General features: G+C 42.5%; 1 protein-coding gene across 3 annotated transcripts in view; it reads left to right on the top strand.

Annotated features, from left to right (window-relative positions):
• Nucleotides 1–24,179, top strand: part of LOC110535425 (catenin delta-2) — a 395,208-nt gene that overhangs the window by 296,859 nt on the left and 74,170 nt on the right. For all 3 annotated transcript variants that reach the window (XM_036935119.2, XM_090189680.1, XM_090189681.1), the window contains 2 exons: nucleotides 8,813–9,002; nucleotides 21,633–21,750. In XM_036935119.2, coding sequence (XP_036791014.2) covers nucleotides 8,813–9,002; nucleotides 21,633–21,750 — 308 coding nt within the window. The remainder of the gene's footprint in view (nucleotides 1–8,812; nucleotides 9,003–21,632; nucleotides 21,751–24,179) is intronic.

The raw sequence follows: 24,179 nt of genomic DNA, 5'->3' as shown, positions 1-24,179 counted from the left end.
TTTGAAACTTATCTTTTTACTTATTTTGCACACAATGTTGCTGCTACAGTCTCTTATGACTTGCGTGATGAAAAGATGCAGGAAAAGGGGGCACAGGTTGGGGTGCCTTCTGAGAATCCGTGGGCGAGCGAGTAAACTCCCACTGCCATCCGTTCTACTGGCTAACATGCAATCATTGTAACATAAAATTGGTTGACCTACAATTACAATTATCCTCCCAACGGGACATTAAAACCTGTAATATATTATGTTTCACCGAGTCGTGGCTGAACGACGACGCAGATAATATAGAGCTAGCGGGATTTTCCATGCACCGGCAGAACAGAGAACAGTCTGGTAAGACGAGGGGTGGGGGTGTATTTTTAGCCAGATCCTAATTGGTATGTTGAAATTTATGTTCCTTTTGATGGCATAGAATGCCCTTCTTGCCTTGTCTCTCAGATCGTTCACAGCTTTGTGGAAGTTACCTGTGGCGCTGATGTTTAGGCCAATGTATGTATAGTTTTTTGTGTGCTCTAGGGCAACAGTGTCTAGATGGAATTTGTAGTTGTGGTCCTGGCGACTGGACCTTTTTTGGAACACCATTATTTTGGTCTTACTGAGATTTGCTGTCAGGGCCCAGGTCTGACAGAATCTGTGCAGAAGATCTAGGTGCTGCTGTAGGCCCTCCTTGGTTGGTGACAGAAGCACCAGTAGACATTTGACTTCAGATTCTAGTAGGGTGAGGCCGGGTGCTGCAGACTTTTCTAGTGCCCGCGCCAATTCGTTGATATATATGTTGAAGAGGGTGGGGCTTAAGCTGCATGCCTGTCTCACCCCGCGACCCTGTGTGAAGAAATGTGTGTTTTTTGCCAATTTTAACAGCACACTTGTTGTTTGTGTACATGGATTTTATAATGTCGTATGTTTTACCCCCAACACCACTTTCCATCAATTTGTATTTGACATTTTGACATTTGCTCAGTACATTGTTTTCATTGAGGAAATGTACGAGTGTGCTGTTAATGATAATGCAGAGGATTTTCCCCAAGGTTACTGTTGACGCATATTCCACGGTAGTTATTGGGGTCAAATTTGTCTCCACTTTTGTGGATTGGGGTGATCAGTCCTTGGTTCCAAATATTGGGGAAGATGCCAGAGCTAAGGATGATGTTAAAGTTTTAGTATAGCCAATTGGAATATGTTGTCTGTATATTTGATCATTTCATTAAGGATACCATCAACACCACATGCCTTTTTGGGTTGGAGGGTTTTTATTTTGTCCTGTAACTCATTCAAGGTAATTGGAGAATCCAGTGGGTTCTGGAAGTCTTTAATAGTTGATTCTAAAATGTGTATTTGATCATATATATGTTTTTGCTGTTTTTTCTTTGTTATAGAGCCAAAAAGATTGGAGAAGTGGTTTACCCATACATCTCAATTTTGGATAGATAATTCTTCGTGTTGTTGTTTGTTTAGTGTTTTCCAATTTTCCCAGAAGTGGTTAGAGTCTATGGATTCTTCTATTACATTGAGCTGATTTCTGACGTGCTGTTCCTTTTTTTTCCCGTAGTGTTTTTCTGTATTGTCTTAGTGATTCACCGTAGTGAATCACACGCCCTCTCACTGTCTCTCTACCCCTCTCTCTCTCTCTCTTTCCCTCTCTCGCCCTCTCACTCACTCTCTCTCTCGCCCTCTCACTGTCTCTCTACCCCTCTTTCTTTCTCTCACTCTTCTCTCTCTCTCTACCCCTCTACCTCTCTCTCTCTTTCCCTCTCTTGCTCCTCTCTCTCTCTCTCTTTACCTCTCTCACCCTCTCACTCTCTCTCTACCCCTCTATCTCTCTCTCTCTTTCTCTCTCTCACTCCTCTCTCTCTCTCTCTACCCCTCTATCTCTCCCTCTCTACCCCTCTCCTGCCCTCTCACTGTCTCTCTACCCCTCTCTCTCTTTCCCTCTCCTGCACTCTCACTGTCTCTCTACCCTTCTCTCTCTCTCCTCTCTCTTTCTCTCTTTCCCTCTCTCGCCCTCTCACTGTCTCTCTACCCCTCTATCTCTCTTTCTCTCACACTCTCTCGCTCCTCTCTCTCTCTCTTTCCCTCTCCTGCACTCTCACTGTCTCTCTACCCTTCTCTCTCTCTCCTCTCTCTTTCTCTCTTTCCCTCTCCTGCCCTCTCACTGTCTCTCTACCCCTCTATCTCTCTCTCTCTACCCCTCTCTCGCTCCTCTCTCTCTCTCCCGCTCTCTCCCTCTCTCTGTATGTCTCTCCCTCTCCTACCCCCCCCTCTCTCTCTACCCCTCTCTCTATCTCTCTCTTGCCCTCTCACTGTCTCTCTACCCCCCCCCCTCTCTCTCTCTCTTTCTCTCTCGCTCTCTCTCTCTCTCGCCCTCTCACTGTCTCTCTACCCCTCTCTCTCTCTACCCCCCTCTCTCTCTCTCTCACTGTCTCTCTACCCCCCTTCTCTCTCTCTCTCTTTCTCTCTCTCTCTCTCTCTCTCTCTCTCTCTCTCTCTCTCTCTTCCTCTTCCTGGCTAACTCTGAAGCAGTGTTATGCATGGCCAGTCTCTGTGACTCAGGGAGAATTTACTGCTTTAATTTACTGTCTGAGTCTAGGCTGGTGATAGCAGTTCTGCTCACAGAGGATATACAACGGGCATCCAGAAATGGGCTACACTATACCCCAGCCCAAGACCCAGTCTCATCCCTGCCCATTTAAATATCTTAAACACAGGCCTAGAGTATACCCCACCAGACTGTGGAGGAAATATGATACTTTACATCCAGTGGTTAGTGTTGTGGTCTATGTGAGGTTTAATGTCAGGGAATATGAGACTGGTGAATCAGATCGGACAGAGATCCTATGGTTGATAAAACATAACCACTTCAGACCCATCGTCTTAACGTATTTGTGAAATGATTTATTTATGAAGTCATGCAATCATCTCTCTCTTTCCTAAAAACTGTCCTCCAACTCTTACAATCCTAGTCCTTAGGGAAACACACACACTAACCACAAGCCAGTGGTCACATGATTGGGTCCCCATGGAAACCTTGTGCCTAGTGATGCGTTTCAGATCTATGTTCTTGTTTCTACGGTCGACAGGAGTGTGTCTGTGTGTGTGTGTGTGTGTGTGTGTGTGTGCGCGCACAGGAGATTTGAACTTGGCCAAAGTCACAGTGATGGACGGGTTGTCCTTCCTCTAGTTTAGATCAATGAAGAGTCTACCACGGTCTCTATCTATCTCTCTCTCCACCTCTCCATCTCTCTCTCTCTCTCCATCTCCCTCTCTCTCTTAATTCAATTCAAGGGTTTAATTGGCATGGGAAACAAATGTTAGATAATAAACAAAAGTTAAATAAACAATAAAAGTGAACAGTAAACATTGTACTCAAAGAAGTTCCAAAAGAATAAAGATATTCTCCCTCTCTCTCTCTCTCTTTCTCTCTCGCTCCATCTCTCTCTCTCGCTCCATCTCTCTCTCTCTCTCGCTCTCTCTCTCTCTCTCTCTCTCTCTCTCTCTCTCTCTCTCTCTCTCTCTCTCTATTGTAACGTGTTAATAGCATGTCTATGTGGCCTGGTCAACCACTGGTGCTCATCAGGCCTGGTAATCATTATTGCAATAAGAGACTGAGAGAGATTAGAGAGGTTGATGGTACTTGTACTTTGTTGCTGATGAGTCTGAGAAGGAAAACACAGACACTTTTTAAAATAAGGAAGAGCATCTAATTCATTTTGTTTTCAACGTAACATATTTTTATGGGGCCACAGTTGTTCAATGATTTACCTAATATCTCTGGTGTGTGAAATAGGCGCAGGGGGGGGGGGGGGGGGGGGTAGCCTACTTTATGATTGTAAAATATATATCTTCTTGGGGAACATGATTGGAGAAGATGAATTCGCCTAAATTACATACCCAAATCTAACTGCCTGTAGCCCAGGCCATGAAGCAAGGATATGCATATTATTGGTACCATTTGAAAGGAAGCACTTTGAAGGTTTTGGAAATGTGAATTGAATGTAGGAGAATATAACACAATAGATCTGGTAGAAGAAAATACAAAGAAAAAAATGGTCTTTTTCTACCACCATCTTTGAAATGCAAGAGAAAGGTCATAGTTATAGCCATCACTGTGGTTGTAATTCCGATAGTGTCCACAAGATGGCAGCAGTGTATGTGCAAAGTTCCAGATGGATAACTTGAAAAATGAGTGAAAAACAAGACATTTCGAGTCAAGTCGCCAGGTACATTGGGCAAATCGTGAATGAGACATTCTCATTCCTATTCCATTTTTCTGCAAGAATATTGTCGAATCTGTGTACTTGGACTTTGATTTCGCTTTCTAAGTATTAGTAGCCATATTATAAGTTCAACATTTGCAAAACAACCAGTTTTCATAACTGCATATTCTTATACATTGTGTCCAAAAGGAAAAGGCATGATGTCGCAAAAGGTTAGCGCCTACATTTTGTGACCGAGACGGGGTTTCCGGACACTCCTGTAATGCCCAGCTCATTGGCTATCTAGCTAGCTTTGTTTGACCCCGATTGGTGCTTATTTGACAAAGATACAGTCCTTCAAGTGATGGCGGCCTGCGTCATCGGCGTGCCATGAAGGCGTCGCTCTCTAACCAAATATGGTGTCCTATAGGATATACTACACTCCTAATGAAATAGTGAAGTCTTGTTACCTTCTAGGATCCCTGAGAAATACATACGAATGTGATTTGACTCGTTCAAACAACGTTTAGGGTGAGATTTTCACAGATTCCTTTCTTTGCAAATTGAATGAGTGGAAATACAAAATCGATCGTGCGTGCTATATGAGCCTTTTTAGGATATGAAAAAGGATTTTATCTAACAAAACGACACTTCATGTTATCTCTGGGACCCTTTGGATGATAAATCAGAGCAATATTTCAGAATGTAAGTGCACATTTCACCTTAAGAGGTGAATTTATCAAACCTATCACGTTGAAAAAAGTGTTTTGTTGTTAGGAGCTCTCCTCAAACAATAGCATGGCATTTTCAGCTACTGTAAATTGGACAGTGCAGTTATATTAACAAGAATTTAAGCTTTCAGCCAATATAAGACACTTGTATTTACCAACATTTGATGTTTCTCTAAAATCTGCGATCTTGACATAACGCGCTGCATAATTAACAACTGTCCCGTTAACGGAATGCCTATCGCTAATTAAGGCAGTGTAAACCTGTGTTCAAGGTTGAATACACTGAATTGCCACAAGGCTGCCGGCTAGAGCAGTATGGGTGCTATCTAAATTGGCTTGCCACCTCACCACCATAAACCAAGGGCTGGTGGTCTTTAGGGTCCTTTAATGAACAACTGGAGTATGTGGTTCTACAAGGAATAGAAAAAAGGACATACAGTTGAAGTCGGAAGTTTACATACATCTTAGCCAAATACATTTAAACTCAGTTTTTCACAATTCCTGACATTTAATCCTAGTAAAAATGACCTGTCTTAGGTCAGTTAGGATCACCACTTTATTTTAAGAATGTGAAATGTCAGAATAATAGTAGAGAGAATTATTTATTTCAGTTTTTATTTCTTTTATTTCTTTCATCACATTCCCAGTGGGTCCGAAGTTTACATACACTCAATTAGTATTTGGTTGTTTAACTTGGGTAAAATGTTTCGGGTAGCCTTCCACAAGCTTCCCACAATAAGTTGGGTGAATTTTGGCCCATTCCTCCTGACAGAGCTGGTGTAACTGAGTCAGGTTTGTAGGCCTCCTTGCGCGCACACACTTTTTTTTAAGATCTGCCCACAAATGTTCTATAGGATTGAGGTCAGAGCTTTGTGATGGCCACTCCAATACCTTGACTTTGTTGTCGTTAAGCGATTTTGCCACAACTTTGGAAGTATGCTTGGGGTCATTGTCCATTTGGAAGACCCATTTGCGACCAAGCTTTAACTTCCTGCCTGATGTCTTGAGATGTTGCTTCAATATATCCACATAATTTTCCCTCATCATGATACCATGATACCATCTATTTTGTGAAGTGCATCAGTCTCTTCTGCAGCAAAGCACCCCCGCAACATGATGCTGCCACCCCCGTGCTTGACGTTTGGGATGGTGTTCTTCGGCTTGCAAGCCTCCCCTTTTTTCCTCCAAACATAACGATGGTCATTATGGCCAAACAGTTCTATTTTTGTTTCATCAGACAAGAGGACATTTCTCCAAAAAGTACGATCTTTGTCCCCATGTGCAGTTGCAAACCGTAGTCTGGCTTTTTCATGGCGGTTTTGGAGCAGTGGCTTCTTCTTTGCTGAGTGGCCTTTTAGGTTATGTTGACATAGGTCTCGGTTTACTGTGGATATAGATACTTTTGTACTCGTTTCCTCCAGTATCATCACAAGGTCCTTTGCTGTTGTTCTGGGATTGATTTGCACTTTTCGCACCAAAGTACGTTCATCTCTAGGAGGCAGAACGCCTCTCCTTCCTGAGCTAATTGACGGCTGCGTGGTCCCATGGTGTTTATACTTGCGTACTATTGTTTGTACAGATGAATGTGGCTCCTTCAGCCGTTTGGAATTTGCTCTCAAGGATGAACCAGACTTGTGGAGGTCTACAATTTTTTTCTGAGGTCTTGGCTGATTTCTTTTGATTTTCCCATGATGTCAAGCAAAGAGGCACTGAGTTTGTTGGTACGCCTTGAAATACATCCGCAGGTACACCTCCAATTGACTCAAATGATATCAATTACCCTACCAGAAGCTTCTAAAGCCATTACATAATTTTCTGGAAATTTCCCAGTTGTTTAAAGGCACAATCAACTTAGTGTATGTAAACTTCGGACCCACTGAAATTGTGATACAGTGAATTATAAGTGAAATAATCTGTCTAAACAATTTGGGGGAAAATGACTTGCACAAAGTAGATGTCCTAACCGACTTGCCAAAACTATAGTTTGTTAACAAGAAATGTGTGGAGTGGTTGAAAAACGAGTTTTACTGACTCCAACCTAAGTGTATGTAAACTTCCGACTTCAACTCTATTGTAGGGCACAATAATATGCAATTATGACTACAAGATGCATAATCAGCTTAGTTTACTACAGTATGCAGGGTAAATGTAATGAAATAAGGCTTGTGAATACAGTACTGACTGCTTAAATGGCATGCAGAATGTAATAGGTTACTATTACATCTAACTAGAAGGATAATGCAGTATAGTAGAACACTTATTACAATTGCACAATACAGCTTTAGTCTATACACTGCTACACAATACAGCTTTAGTCTATACACTGCTACACAATACAGCTTTAGTCTATACATTGCTACACAATACAGTTCCAGTATGCTAACATTGGTGGTAAACTATAAAGTGGCCCGCAAGGACATGTGACCGCTGAAAGCTGTTATAAACTGTGATAAGCATTCAACTGGACAGAATAGATCTGATTGGAGAAGATGAATTAAACAATGTCTCTCCTCTCCTCTGCTGCTGTGCCAGTTTGGCCTCTGCCCCCCCTCTCTTTATCTCTCTATCTCGCTCTCTTTATCTCTCTCTTTATCTGTCTGTCTGTCTGTCTTTCGGTCTGTCGGTCTGGTCTGTCTGTCTGTGAGATGGTTAGCCAGACCCGGAGGGAGCACTAATTAGCATGTTTGGAATGTTAATGAGGGGTGCGTGTCACCGTCCACCAATAGGATGCCAGCCCTCCTCTCACCCGTCAGAGAGAAGACATCTGTTCCACCATCTGACTGCAGCCTACCTCCCGCAGGCTAAGAGTGTTGTTGTTAGTATGTGTGTGTGTGCTTATATGTAGGGTGGGTTGAGTCAGTGTGTGTATTTGGAGGGAGTGGACAGAGAGATAGAGAGGCCTAAGGTCCTGACAAAATGTCAAACAATTTGAGTGTGTCATTTCCCCAAAATTCAAACCGTTATTCAAAGTTTCATAGACCTCTCTGGTGAGAATAGGCTCCCTATCCTGTTGGGGTAGGACGCAGAGAGCTGTGGTTTGGCAACACACTACATTGCTGCCTGCTATGAGGGACAGTGTCTGACAGACCAATCAACATGTCCAACCTGCCATTGTTATTGTTCATTGTATGGTTATTTTGACCCTTGATTATTGTGGTTACTGATTGTCCCGTTGACAATCTTGATTATTATAATTCTTATGTTAATTACATCATAGTTGATCGATGTGGTCCTCTGGCCTGTCCCACAGCCTAATAGATACATCATAGCTGAGGGGAGACAGGAGCCACCAATCCTTTGTTATTCTATTCTATTGTACGTCTTACCAACAGATGTGAATGGTCCTCAAACTGTTTTTAAACCAGCTTAATGTTCATTCAGTCTTGGTCTTGATGGAAACTAAACCTCAGTCAAGACGCTGTTGGTTGTGTAATTGAGTGTTCTTTGTGCACAGAGCAGTGCTTTCATATTAAATTGGCCATAAAAACCCTTATTTCTCTCTTGTCGCATCCGCTTTCTGCCTTCCTTCCTCCTCTCAGGAAAGCTGTGTAAACTACACATTTTTAATTCAGTGAAATAAATTTCCTGTCTTTGTGTTGGGTTCCAATCTTAATTAGTGACACAAGTGTCTCTCCAATTTAAGCTGCTCGACCCACATACCGTCACAGAGAGAGAGGGAGCCAGGGAGGGCTTCACGTTTAAAGCTGGGTTGTTTGCATGGAAAGAGACAGAATAACAATGGCTGCATCGTATGATTAACTGTTGCTAAGAGACAGATGTCAGATGGTTCTGAGCATGTACGTTTAATGATGGCTGTTCCTCCTCAAAGACAGTATGTTCTTTATCTGTATTTTAACCCAGCTGTATGTGTGTGTGTGTTCTCAGGTGTGTTGTGGAACCTGTCATCGTGTGACGCCCTGAAGATGCCAATCATCCAGGATGCATTGGCCGTTCTGACCAATAGCGTCATCATCCCCCACTCTTCCTCCTGGGACTCCTCCCACAATCTCCATGACGACCGCAAGCAACACACACACACCTCCCAGGTGCTCCGCAATGCCACCGGCTGCCTCAGGTGAGTCACACACATGCAGACACACACACACAGTAACGGCACCGACTGCCTCGGTGAGTGCACCTGTCCTTGTGCCTTCACACACCTCGTTTTGCGTGAGGAACATATTCCAGTTGGAGTGCCTTGTGGTTTGTTGCCGCTGAAGTTTTTTTCTGTGTGTTGGAGTTTAAACCAGCACCACACACACACCCCTGTCTCCCCTCCATCTCCCTCTAACCTTATGAGAAACCATACAGTATGGTTGAAATGGACTCATTATTTCTGTGTTAATGGTATGGATTCATTAATACACTGCAGTGTATGTAATAGAGGAGAATGATTCATGTCATCATGTTTAATGACATTTCCACGCAGTATGAAAACTTCGCAGCGGGTGTGTGTGTGCTGTGTGGTACTGGTATGATTAAGGCATATGTTTCTGATCCAAGGGTCTATAGAAATACAAAGCACAGCCTCACTTAAGACTTTCTCTCTCTCTCTCTCTCTCTCTCTCTCTCTCTCTCTCTCTCTCTCTCTCTCTCTCTCTCTCTCTCTCTCCTTCTTGTGCTCTCACTCTGGGAGGTATCCATAGCAACAGTTGCAGGCCAAAACTTGGGGGTTGTGCATGTGCTGTGCGTGTGCGCATATGTGTGTGTGTGTCCTTCATTGTGTGTGAAAAACTCCAGAGGTAGTGGCTCTACAACATACTGTGTGTGTGTCCTTCATTGTGTGTGAGAAACTCCGGAGGTAGTGGCTCTACAACATACTGTGTGTGTGTCCTTCATTGTGTGTGAGAAACTCCGGAGGTAGTGGCTCTACAACATACTGTGTGGATCTCTTGTACATCAAATCCCGTTGTGGGTTGGTTCATACATGATATCCTAAAATAATTTATCTACATTATTTAGACGGTAAACGAGCTCGCATTCATGTAAATTCGTACACATGGCCCATGACAAATATGTCCATAAGTGATATGAAATGGAGTGTGTGAGAGATGGAGTGGAGATACAGATATTGCTGTTCCTGCTGTCTGTGCTAGCGCCTCTGGGGGAATCACTGTAGCTGCCGCCATGGCAGACGTATTACAGAGAGCTGAGCTGTACGTGTGTGTGTATTCCTCTCTCATTCACACACACACACACACACACACACACACACACACACACACACACACACACACACACACAAAATGGGATTTAGGCACCTCAAAGAAGAACAAATCAGATTATGGCCTCTTCAGACACATTGAACCATGTTCCCCCGACACACTTACCCACTCACACACACTCTCTCTCTCTGTCACGCACACACACAGACATTCTGGCAGAAATGCTTTTGTCACGGCAAATCGGAGGGCATTCTACAGACGTTCTAAAATATTTCTTGGTAAGAAAGACATTCTGATGGCTCTGAGCGGTTCATCTGTGTCATCAGGTATTTGTCAGTGTTCCCACCTCTCTCTCACAGAGTGTTCCGGGCTCTTTGTGTACACAGCTTTACAGACATCTCCATTCCTCCAACAAGAGTCAGAGGTCTGAGATTGTAATCATTGTTCTAAACGTTACCATCGTGTTCTGTAGCTTCTCACAGTGTTCCTGGACCTCAGTGTTCCCAGTAATAAGCCTATCTCCTGAGAACTCACACTGGTTTCTCAGCCTGAACATTATCGGTGTTCCATTGCGGCCTCTGGGCTTTAGTAGTTTGATAAGTAGGACACAATGATAGGATTGGGGACCAGGGGTGTATGTCAGACAGAAGGGGGGGGGGGGGGGGGCTAGACAGGGGTTGGGGTGGGGAGTAGCAGGGGGACAGAAAGGGTGTGTTGATAAATGATGCTGTCACGGTATTGGCCGGGGGACACAAATGAGCTTTCTCTAATATATAAATATGAGAGAGAGAGTGGGTTTCATATATATATATATATATATATATATATATATACATATATATATAGAGAGAGAGAGAGGGGGTTTCATATATATATAGAGAGAGAGAGCGAGAGAGAGGGTTTCATATATATATATATAGAGAGCGAGAGAGAGGGTTTCATATATATATAGAGAGAGAGAGAGCGAGAGAGAGGGTTTCATATATATATATATATAGAGAGAGAGAGAGAGAGAGAGAGAGAGGGTTTCATATATATATATATATATATATAGAGAGAGAGAGGGTTTCATATATATATATAGAGAGAGAGCGAGAGAGAGGGTTTCATATATATATATATATATAGAGAGAGAGCGAGAGAGAGGGATTCATATATATATATATATATAGAGAGAGAGAGCGAGAGAGAGGGTTTCATATATATATATATATATATATATATATATATAGAGAGAGAGAGAGAGGGTTTCATATATATATATATATATATAGAGAGAGAGAGAGCGAGAGAGAGGGTTTCATATATATATACATATATATACATATATACATATATAGAGAGAGAGAGGGTTTCATATATATATAGAGAGAGAGAGCGAGAGAGAGAGAGGGTTTCATATATATATATATATATATATATATATATATATAGAGAGAGAGAGAGAGAGAGAGAGGGTTTCATATATATATACATATATATAGAGAGAGAGGGTTTCATATATATATAGAGAGAGAGAGCGAGAGAGAGGGTTTCATATATATATATATATATATATATATATATATATATAGAGAGAGAGAGAGAGAGAGAGAGCGAGAGAGAGAGAGAGAGAGAGAGGGTTTTCTCTGAACTGGTCTTGGTTGTTGGAATCTATCTATTTTGGGGTTAGAATGACATGGGGCCACTCTGTTTGGTCTGTGTCTTCAGTTCAATTCCAGACCCTTTCACCTGCTACAATATAGGTGTGTGTGGTGTATGTATTGTGGAGGTGAAACTGAATCAATCTCTGGAATCATAGCTGACATTGAAGAGATGGAGATGGGAATGGGAATGAAGTGTTGGCGAGGCATCGTGTGTGTTTGTGTGTGTGAGAAAGAGAGAGGCCCTCTAAATGCAAATATGAGACGAGTCATCTAATGAAGGTGATGGGTCCATATGCCCTTTAATAGGCAGATGTACCCAAGAGCTACTCACCCCCCTCCTCTCCCACTCTCTCTCCATTACTCCCTCTCTCTTTCACATCCCTCTCTCTTCTCTCTCTTCCCCTCCCTTCCCTTTCCTCCCCCTCTTTCTCCTCTCCCCTCCTTCCCCTTTCTCCTCCCCCTCTTTCTGTCTCTCGTAGGTGTTGATAACTATAATTAGATCAGTGGTGCTGCTGGTGGCAGCTGGCCAGCTGTGTGAGGTACAAATATTTGATTGATTGGTGTGTTCTTTGGCACTCTCTACTGCCAAATTGATGACATTTTGCTTGGAACACACTCACAAACACACACATTAACTTGCACACACACACACACACACACACACACACACACACACACACACACTCAAACACAGCCAAACATACACACATAATGATATCAGTCTTATCAGGCCAAACACGGGGACTCCTGTGGAGGGCTTTCCTTCTCTTCTATGCAGGGGCTTGTTTGTTCTTGAACATTTTTTTTAACCTTTATTTAACTAGGCATGTCAGTTAAGAACAAATTCTTCTTTACAATGACGGCCCAGCCAAGCTAGTGATAGCCTAGGAATACTATAGAGTATTTATTTCTTAACTTTCCTAATATTAAGCACATTGCTTCTCTTTGCAACAGGAGTATAGCCTAGCTGGCTGGCATGAAAATGAACCATGGGAAAAGCGTCCTCATTCACTATTTAAGTGCATAGATGACATGTGTTTTTTTCCCCCTGGCCCTGTTTCTAGACAAGTGCATGATAACAGTCCATTCTGAATAAAATAAAAAAAACACATATTATTTAGTGTATGTAATGACAAGATTAAATCAAGATTAGTCTGATGGGTGACAATATTAGCCTATCACTTGTGAATGATGCCCAGCTTGTGCAGTAAGGCAAGAAACAGTGCATGCCTTTCTTTGCGACTTTTTCAAATCATAGTTGCACACATCATTAGGCCTAGCCCATAGGCTTATATGTGTTGATATGGTTTGTATCATAACTAAAGTGGCCAAATACCTTCTTAAAATGAAGTATGTTAATCTGCTTTACAACGGGTACAGAGCCTAACTGGAATGCATACGCAGCGTGTGAGTTTGGGGAAGAAACTGTTCACCATAAAAATGCACCTTTATAATACAAGTATTACATTTATAATCACATTTGCGGTCACTTTTGATAATGGTGTTTTCCCGCTGATTGATTGAATTCAGGAACATTTGCACTTACTGCTGTGTGCGCATTGCTGCACTTATAATGTGAAGAAATAGCCTAATATTTTATCAAGATTTTGTGCTAAACGTTCTGATCTGTTGCGTCAGCCTCATTGCTTTTAAAGGTTCTGATGCTAGTGGTGTATTCATTTGGGATCTATCCCATCTCATAACTGTCCCAGACTATGCATGGAATATTTATTTCTCCCACAGAATAGAATAGGTGGGAGAAATAACTTTTGTACTATGGGTGATAGTCGATTGACGTAGGCTACTGCTTTTGCTGTTCGTTAGGCCTACTCATCTTGTTGGCTGATGAAAAGTAAATGTTGAGAGTTCTTCCAACATCTTCAATATGTGCCTCGGAATTTGATAAGGAAACATGCAGTTGCGTCCCTGATGTGTCTGTCTTCACTTGTAGCCTGTGAGAAGGACCCGATCATATGACAGGCATTGGCTAATAAGAACTGAGATTTCTGAGAGAGCCATGTGAGTGAGAGATGCCTCGGAGAACACAGCTGGGAGAAGGGAATTATAATGATTATATTCAGCCAAAGGGCACAAAGGCCACTGTCCACAAAATACATGGAATCTTTAGGGGGAATTACGGCCCCACAAAGGGGATGCCACTGGGAAATTTGAGGCATTGTCAAGTGCTTGTCAAATTGTGAATGAGAGACTGATGAAGTGTGTACTGCCTGCACAAAAAAAGCAGAGCTCATGTCTTTCATGGAACTTTTTTCAAATCCTCATTAGAGTTGCATCATGCAGCCTTAGAATCTAAACATATAGCCCAATGTTTGTATTACAACTAAAGTAGCATAAATAACTCTAAATTAAGCATATAGGACGACCTGTTTCTTTGTTAAGTGCTCAACACAGAATTGCCGCATGTGCGCGCACTCCCTGAAATCATTTGGAGAATATATCCTTTCTATTTAATTCAGCTATGTTGAATAGTATTTTTCATACTATAAAAGAATAAAAAATAATGCCCCTAAATTCTAAGCAAATCTGGTCTGCTAAATGAACTTGTGTAGCCCACAGCCATTTGGCATAGCCAGATCAGGACCTAATATATGGACAACTCACACGGAACCCAAACCGGCTGCCATCGTGCGCTATCGTGCATAAATTTATTTTGCCCCCCCACACCAAACGCGATCACGACACGCAGGTTAAAATATCAAAACAAACTCTGAACCAATGACATTCATTTGGGGACAGGTCGAAAATCATTAAACATGTATGGCAATTTAGCTAGTTAGCTTGCACTTGCTAGCTAACGTTAATTTGTCCTATTTAGCTAGCTTGCTGTTGCTTGCTAATTTGTCCTGGGATATAAACATTGAGTTGTTATTTTACCTGAAATGCACAAGGACCTGTACTCCGACAATTAATCCACACATAAAACGGCCAACCGAATCTTTTCTAGTCATCTCTCCTCCTTCCAGGCTTTTTCATCGTTGAACTTATATGGTGATCGCATCTAAACTTTCATTGTATTACCACAACTACCGGCAAAACAGTTAGTCTTTCAGTCACCCACGTGGGTATAACCATTGAGGAGATGGCACGTGGGTACCTGCTTCTATAAATCAATGAGGAGATGGGAGAGGCAGGACTTGAAGCGCGATCTGCGTCAGAAATAGGAATGAGTTCTATTTTAGCCCTTGGCGTCACAGACGCTCGTTGGCGTGCGTGAGCAGTGTGCGTGCAATAATTGAATAACATGGATTTCTACGTTTAATTTGCGAAGCTCGCCCACGCGACATGTCCGGTCTGGTCAGCATGTCAGAGTGTGCTATTCTGTTCTTCTGAAGTATACTTCATTTTCTTCCTATCATGTTTCTTTACACCTGTCTAAAATAAGTAATGGATATTAGTTAGTTTTTTTAAATGTAGATATTCCAAAGGTCTGCATCAGTGGCTTGTAGGCTATGTGTGGAAGCCAGGAGATGCTAAATGTTTTTATGTTAATTAACGGTCAATTACTGTGAGACCGGAAGTTATTTGGTTGATAACCACCGGCTGACAAAATTTCATGACCACCCTAGCCCTAATCCTGTTGAAACATCTGGTGGCTGCCCCCTGCAACCGGTGTCTCGCGCGCACACACACACACAGACAGAGACACACACAGACAGAGACACACACAGACAGTCAGACAGACAGAGACACTAAAAGACAGAGACAAACACAGACAGTCAGACAGACAGAGCTGTTACATCCGCAGTCCTCCTCGGGTTATTCATATCTGGGACAACAGAAGATAGCCATCTGGTGCTAATATTTTAAAAAATTCTACACTTGACCAAAAATCTAGTTTCTAGTAGCATTATTGAAAATCTATAGATTTCAAATGTACTCTAAGTTTACTTGAAAGCCAATAAGATATACAATTCTTCAATGGTTGCTATACCAAGTAATACATAATGCATTATAAACTGTGTGTTTCAAGCCCTGAATGCTGATTGGTTGACAGCCGTGGTATATCAGACCATATACCACGGGTATGACAGAACATGTATTTTTACTGCTCTAATTATGTTGGTAACCAGTTTATAATAGCAATAAGGCACCTCAGGGTTTGTGGTATATGGCCAATATACCACGGATAAGGGCTGTATCCAGGCACTCTGCTTTGCATCGTGCATAAGAACAGCCCTTAGCCGTGGTATATTGGCCATATACCACACCCCCTCGTGCCTTATTGCTTAATTGTACCATGGCTTCACTTTGAAACAATTTACAGGAAGCAGATAGTTAGTTATTGAACTGCTAAGAATAACACATATAAGTATTTAATGTGTGGGTTATTAAATCCTCTGCCAAAGGTGTTCAATAAGTAATTAACTAACAACGTATGCTAATTTATTAGATGGGATTTATAGAGAGTAACACATAATAAATTAGCGGCGTTAGCGCTAAAGGCTAACAGGCTCATTTACTGCTGGAAATAACCTGTTACCTGCCTGGAGATTTTAGACACACTCTGAGGATATGATTGGTCATATAGTAGGGTGTTGGTGTGTTTGTGTTTAATCTCAGCAATCTCCCGTAGTAGATTTCTGATGATCTGTCTCGGAGGTTTATTAAGAGGAGAGGTCAGACTATTTCTTCTTCTGACTCCACCTCACACACACACACACACACACACACACACACACATACACATATACACACGCACACACTCACACATGCCCGCTCACACTCACACTCGCTCTCACACACACACACACACACACACACACACACACACACATACACATACACACACACATACACACGCACAACACCCACACATGCCCGCTCACACTCACACTCGCTCTCACACACACACACACACACCACACACACACACACACACACACACACACACGCACAGAGTAATTAGGTGGGGCTTATTCACATTTTCCCAATTTTTCTTTCCTTATGACGGGTGTCACCATCGCGTTACCTCATCTCAGAAAACATACAGTCTGTCTCCAGCATGTTATTACAGTCCACACCACCATTCTACAACATTGTTCCTCAACCTTTCGTTTAACCTGGAATCGGCAAGCCCCATGTGGGATCTATCACATTATAATTAGCACTAGAGATGTGACTAAATCAGTTTAAATCTGAACTGGAAACTATGACAGCTCTGCAGCCTGTAAATTAAGATTTAAACCAGTGGTATTCACATTCTTTCCACCAAAATTTCTGGAGACCTATGTTTTTCACAACGTTAAAATCGGTACATTTTAGATTTTTACATCAACAAATAACCTCTTATCTAAATGAAATTAAACCAATAAATACATTTACCACATAATTATATTTTTCTAATTATCTTTCTCAACAAAATGTGTATATTTTCCATTACAAAAATCTAAATGAATTGGTGACCCCACTGCAGTTCCCTCGTTGCCACCACCAAGTCTGGGGACTTCGTTCTTACTCTGTCCTGGTGGAACTCACACATGCTAGTCTCTATTGACAACCAATCCACAACAGAAGGAGAGATGTGGGAGAGAGGTGAGGATAGGGCTGCGTCCTCTCTGCTTCATTAAAACTGTACTCGGGAAATGAAGATGGCTTCCCACTCACACATCAAGCTGGCTATAAGTAGAAACATACTGTTTATAACATATCTCTCTACTCATAAGCAAGACTGTTGTGTTGGAATGATGAATTATTTGAATGTATTCAAATGTGAGTGTTATATGAATATCATCCATGTTTGAGGTTGATCAGGTTCTTCAATCAGCCTATTTAAACATGATTATAACATCCTATCTGCCTGATTTGGGATTGATCCCCATAATTTACTTGAGGTGAATTCATATTGTATTCTGAGTTCATATCTGTCAGAACCGTTGTCTCTGTTAGCAGCGAGAGCACAGTCTAAGGTTTCGTCGTGTATAGTATAATTTGTATGTTTGGTATTCAGAGAGCAGAGGAGATGACTTGACCTTCAGTGTGAACACAAAGCCCAGAGCTGGAGCGTCTAATTGACTGTCTGTCTGCTCATTACTGAAACACATGATTGGCTTCAGTTCACTCTGATGGGATGGACGCTGCTCTCACTTCATTTCCCTGGCCATACTGACACATGTCTCTGTGTTTATTCATACATACAGGACCATCTTCCCTGTCCTGTCCTCACCCTACTGCTGTCCTCTGCTCTCGCCTCAAACCTCACCAACAACTCACCCTGTCGCCTTGTCTCCTTGTTATGAAGTAGCATGTGAAGAAAGTTTACAAATGAAAGAAAATAGCTTATTGCCTACTGTAACACACACATGAAATCACACAAATTAACTCTTGCAAATGCATAACGCTCATAAATAGAGGTTTTAGACATCAAAACAGTGGCTGCCAGCTATGTTGAATGTGTATTAAGCCAATATACCCAAAACCATAAAGACAATTAGCAGCATGGTGTCAAACATTAATACCCCAAATCATCAATACAGCTTCATTGACATGTAGCTGATGCCTTTATAAATATTTCACATTACAGAGAGAGGGGAAGGGAGAGAGAGAGAGATAATATCAGAAAGAGCGATAGCGAGAAAGAGCAAGCTAGACTTGGCGGGATATGTGTTCGGCAAATATATCATTTTCTTCCCCTGTCATCTGGCAATTGTATTGAATGAACTGTTACAATTGATTTAGCTGGCTCTGAACGCACTGGAAAGAAATGACAGAGCCAGGTAGTGAATGAGTCTGTATTGGGTATTATCATCCATGGCTGACTGGGAGATTGCATGGTGCGTGGATCAAATAGGTTCAGTCCCATTGGTTCCCAGCTGAGAATTATACTGACACCAGAGGTGGCTGGTGGGAGAAGCTATAGAAGGATGGGCTCATTGTAATGCCTGGAATGGAATCAATGGACCTGAGTCCAGCAAGTTGTTTCCATGTGTTTGATGTGTTTGGTACCGTTCCATTGATTCCATTCCAGCCGTTACAATGAGCCCATCCTCCCAATGCTCCTCCCACCAGCCTCCTGCAATTGACACAGTCACACACACATAAAGTGCATTGGGAAAGTATTCAGACCCCTTGACTTTTTCCACATTTTGTTACATTACAGCCTTATTCTAAATGTTATTAAATTGTATTTTTTCTCATCAATCTACACACAATACCCAATAGAGACATTTGTGCAGATAAAAATACTGAAATATCACATTTACAGAAGTTTTCAGACTATTTACTCAGTACCTAGTTGAAGCACCTTTGGCAGCAATTACAGCCTGGAGTCTTCTTGGGTATGAGCTTGGCACACCTGTATTTGGGGAGTTTCTCCCATTCTTCTCTGCAGATCCTCTCAAGCTCTGTCAGGTTGGATGGGGAGCGTTGCTGCACAGCTATTTTCAGGTCTCTCCAGAGATGTTAGATCGGGTTCACGTTCGGGCTCTGGCAGGGCCACTCAAGGACATTCAGAGACTTGTCCCGAAGCCACTCCTGCATTGTCTTGGCTTTGTGCTTAAGTTCGTTGTCCTGTTGGAAGGTGAACCCTCTCCCCAGTCTGAGGTCCTGAGTGCTCTGGAGCAGGTTTTCATCACAGATCTCTCTGTACTTTGCTCTGTTCATCTTTGCCTCGATCTTGACTAGTCTCCCAGTCGCTGCCGCTGAAAAACATCCACACAGCATGATGCTGCCACCCCCATGCTTCATCGTAGGGATGGTGCCAGGTTTCCTCCAGACGTGATGCTTGGCATTGAGGCCAAAGAGTTGAATCTTGGTTTCATCAGAACAGAGAATCTTGTTTCTCATGGTCAGAGAGTTTTTAGGTGCCTTTTGGCAAACTCCACGCGGGCTGTCATGTGTCTTTTACTGAGGAGTGGCTACCGTCTGGCACTTTACCATAAAGGCCTGATTGGTGGAATGCTGCAGAGATGGTTGTCCTTCTGGAAGGTTCTCCCATCTCCACAGAGGAACTCTAGGTCACCTCTCTGACCAAGTCCCTTCTCCCCCGATTGCTCAGTTTGGCCGGGCTCTAGGTATAGTCTTTGTGTTTCCAAACTTCTTCCATTTAAGAATGATGGAGGCCACTTTATTCTTGGGGACCTTCAATGCTGCAGAAATGTTTTGGGACCCTTCCCCAGATCTGTGCCTCGACACAATCCTGTCTCGGAGCTCTACGGACAATTCCTTCGACCTCATGGCTTGGTTTTTGCTCTGACATGCACTGTCAACTGTTGGACCTTATATAGACAGGTGTGTGCCTTTCCAAATCATGTCAAATTGATTGAATTTACCACAGGTGGACACCAAACAAGTTGTAGAAACACCTCAAGGATGATCAATGGAAACAGGATGCACCTGAGATAAATTTTGAGTCTTAGCAAAGGGTCTGAATACTTACGTAAACAAGTTTGTTTTTATAAATGTGCAAACAAATCTCATAACCTGTTTTCACTTTGTCAATATGGGGTATTGTGTGTAGATTGCTGAGGATTTACATTTGTTTTAATCCATTTTAGAATTCGGCTGTAACGTAGAAAATGTGGAAAAAGTCAAGGGATCTGAATACTTTCCGAAAGGCAGGTATGCACAGCCAGGTCACCCTTGATTGAAGTCAGCATTCGATGTCCGTCCATCTCTGAGGACGTTGGGAGATGAAGTGGAAACCGGCCATTAGGGGCAACAGTGAGCGACGTTATATTGAAGTAGGTTTCGGTTTTGCTAGGGCATTGTGGACATAGATGGCAGATGGGTGTAAGCATCTGATTCCAGATGTTGCAAGTTCAAATTCAGCAATATAAAGTTGCTTTTTAAATTTTGTTTTAAGTTTATCCCAAACCTTAACCCTTACCTAAACCATTTTGTGTTCATTCCTTAACCTTAAGAGTTAGGAGTTAATGCCTAAACTTAACCCTAAACACCTCTAAATGTGATGTTTGCAACAACTTCAAAACGTTACATTTGGGAAACATGGATGAACGTCTAATTCTGACATGAGACTGTGAGAGCTAGTTGAGTAGGCCTATCATTACTTCACTGGACAACAGAATTATTCTAAAATACATACAGTACTTGAACGTTTGAGAGTTGGCTCAATTTCACGCCCTTGACTGAAGCTAGCTAACAAGGGTGTATGTGTTGAGCGGCACCTGAATTAAAAACAAGCCTTAACGTTTTGTAGTTAATAAATCCAATGTGACTGTAAAAACTAGAGCAAAGAGCAGACACACACACATGCTCACACACACAAACATATTCATTTTTAGTCCTTCATTCTGGTTCAATCGTGCATTTCCCTGGCTTCCTGAGTGGCACGGTGGTCTACGGCACTGCAGCACAGTGCTAGCTGTGCCACCAGAGATTCTAGGTTCGAGTCCAGGCTGTGTCACAGCCGATTGGGAGACCCATGTGGCAGCTCAATAGTGGCCTAGCGTTGGTAGGGGAGGGTTTGACCGGCAGGGATGTCCTTGTCCCATTGTGACTCCTGTGACGGGCCGGGCTCAGTGCACGCTGACGCGGTCGCCAGGTGTACGGTGTTGCCTCCGACACATTAGTGCAGCTGGATTCCTGGTTAAATAGGCATTGTGTCAAGAAGCAGTGCGGCTTGGTTGGGTTGGGTTGTGTTTTGGAGGATGCACAGCTCTTGACCTTCGGCTCTCCTGAGTCCGTATGGGAGTTGCAGTGATGAGACAAGACTGTAACTACCAATTGGATGCCACGAAATTGGGGTAAAAAAAATAATATATATATATATATATAATACGTTTTTTTAAAGATTACAAAAATCTTGCATTTCCCTTTTGGGTGGATACCATTCCCGAATCCCAATGTTAGAGTTTTACAGGGTCATACCCTGTGGTGAATCAAATTATCTTGTCCCCATCCCTCTGTGTGTTTCAGAAATGTGAGTTCTGCTGGAGAGGAGGCCAGGAGGAGGATGAGAGAGTGTGACGGACTGACAGACTCCCTCCTCTACATCATACAGACCGCTCTGGGCAGCAACGACATCGACAGCAAGGTGTGTGTGGGGGTCTGCGTGTGTGTGTCCATCAGTTCAATACAGTAGTAGAGAAACATTGTGGATGGCTACCTTCTCAAGGTTGCTTTAGCTCAGTCTCTCTAAAAGGAGTTTATTTCCAAAACACTATATCCACCAATTGTCATAAGAAAGGATCGCTTATGGGTACTTTCATGTGTGTGTAAAATATAAAATCTGTTCTCAGATTTTTGATTCTTAGATTTTTGATGTGTATGATTTTTTTGTTGTTTGAAAATATGCTATATAGCCATTGTTTAGCTGGAATGGAATGTTGTTGTCCTGTATATTTGACTGTGAAATGTGATTGTCTCACCTAGCTATCTTAACATGAATGCACTAACTGTAAGTCGCTCTATATAAGAGCATCTGCTAAATGACTAAAATATAAATGTAAATGTTTTACATACAGATCTCATATTGCTGTATTTAATTATAGATTTTTTTTTTGTTGCAATATTGATGTCACAAATGTATCATTTTTGCAGTTCTTTATTGGAAATGTAGTTATTTATGGCCTGCCGAGTGGCGCAGTGGTCTAATGCCTGAATTCAAAATGGAGGCGTCACTTCAGACCCTGGTTTGATCCCAGGCTGTGTCAAAGCTGGCTGTGACCAGGAGACCCATGAGGTGGTGCACAATTGGCCCAGCTTCGTCCAGGTTAGGGAAGGATTTGGCTGGCTGGGATTTCCATGTTGCACTCCTTGTGGCGGACCGGGTGCCTGCAAGCTGACTTCAGTCGTCAGCTGGACAGTGTTTCCGACACATTGGTGTGGCTGGCTTCCGGGTTAAGTGAGCACTGTGCCGGGAACTGCTTGGCAGGGTTGTATTTTGGAGGACGCATAGCTCTCAACCTTCGCCTCTCCCGAGTCCGTAAGGCAGTTGCAGCGATAGGACAAGACTGTAACTACCAATTAGGGAGAAAAAGTTTTTAAAAATGTAAATGTAGTTATTTGTTACATTTGGCTGTGTAAAACCTAGCAGTACTACTTATTTCTCTGAAAGTGAGGCGGATATATACAGTGACTTCAGAAAGTATTCATACCCATTGACTTATTCCACATTTTGTTGTGTAACAGCCTGAATTCAAAATGGATTTAAAAACCAACATGTTCTCACCTATCCACACACAAGACCCCATAATGACAAAGTAAAAACAATACAGAAATATTTCATTTACAAACAGGACCAGTCCAAATTTTGGACACACCTACTCATTCAAGGTTTATCTTTATTTGTACTATTTTGAAATAACACATGGAATCATATAGTAACCAAAAAAGTGTTAAACAAATCAAAATATATTTGAGATTTGAGATTTTTCAAAGTAGCCACCCTTTGCCTTGATGACAGCTTCACACACTCTTGGCATACTTTCTGAAGGAACTGAAGCATTTTGCCAAAAAACACAATTATTTGTCTCTTTGAAAGAAAACCATCAAGTGATACATTTTAAACAAATACGTCTGTCATTGAACAACCCCAGGATTAGATAGTTAGATAGTGAATAAACACAGGTCTTTCATAATGTCATGTATTGTCATGTTGTGTCTTTCTGTCCTTTCCTTTCACCCTGTCTCCCTCTGCTGGTCGTACTAGGTTACCGTTTCTGTCCCTCTTTCCCCCAGCTGTTCCTTGTCTTCTCTGACTACCTCATTCACCCCTTTTCCCACCTGTTCCCTTTTTCCCTCTGATTAGGTCCCTATATCTCTCTCTGTTTCTGCTCCTGTCTTTGTCGGATTCTTGTTTGTGTGTCTCATGCCTGAACCAGACTATCATCGTGTTTGCTGCAACCTTGTCCTGTCCTGTCGGAATCTACCTGTCCATCTGAGCCCACGTGTGTTCATCATTAAAGAAACTCTGTTTGTTAATTCGCTTTTGGGTCCTCATTCACGCACCTGACAGAAGAATCCGACCAAGAATGGACCCAGCGACTTCGGATCCTCTCCACTCAGCCGTCGAGATCCAGGGAGCGATGCTAGGCAGACACGAGCAGGAATTGTCTGCTGCTCGACATGCCGTTGAGACCCTGGCCACCCAAGTCTCCAACCTCACAGAACAGGTTCACCATCTCCGCCTCGATCCACCGGCCACTTCCAGGGCTTTCGAATCTCCGTAGCCCAGAATCAATAACCCGCCGTGTTACTCTGGGGAGCCCACTGAATGCCGCTCGTTCCTCACCCAGTGTGATATTGTGTTTTCTCTCCAGCCCAACACTTACGCCAGGAGCACTGCTCGTGTCGCCTACGTCATATCTCTCCTTACTGGACGGGCTCGTGAGTGGGGCACGGCAATCTGGGAGGCAAGGGCTGAGTGTACTAACCAGTATCAGGACTTTAAGGAGGAGATGATACGGGTTTTTGATCGATCTGTTTTTGGGGAGGAGGCTTCCAGGGCCCTGTCTTCCCTAT

Source organism: Oncorhynchus mykiss, chromosome 11, assembly GCF_057628025.1.
Source record: "Oncorhynchus mykiss isolate SJ-2025 chromosome 11, ASM5762802v1, whole genome shotgun sequence".
NCBI classification, from domain to species: Eukaryota; Metazoa; Chordata; class Actinopteri; order Salmoniformes; family Salmonidae; genus Oncorhynchus; species Oncorhynchus mykiss.
Note: the sequence above shows the minus strand (reverse complement) of the source record. Positions and strands in the feature narration are given on the sequence as shown.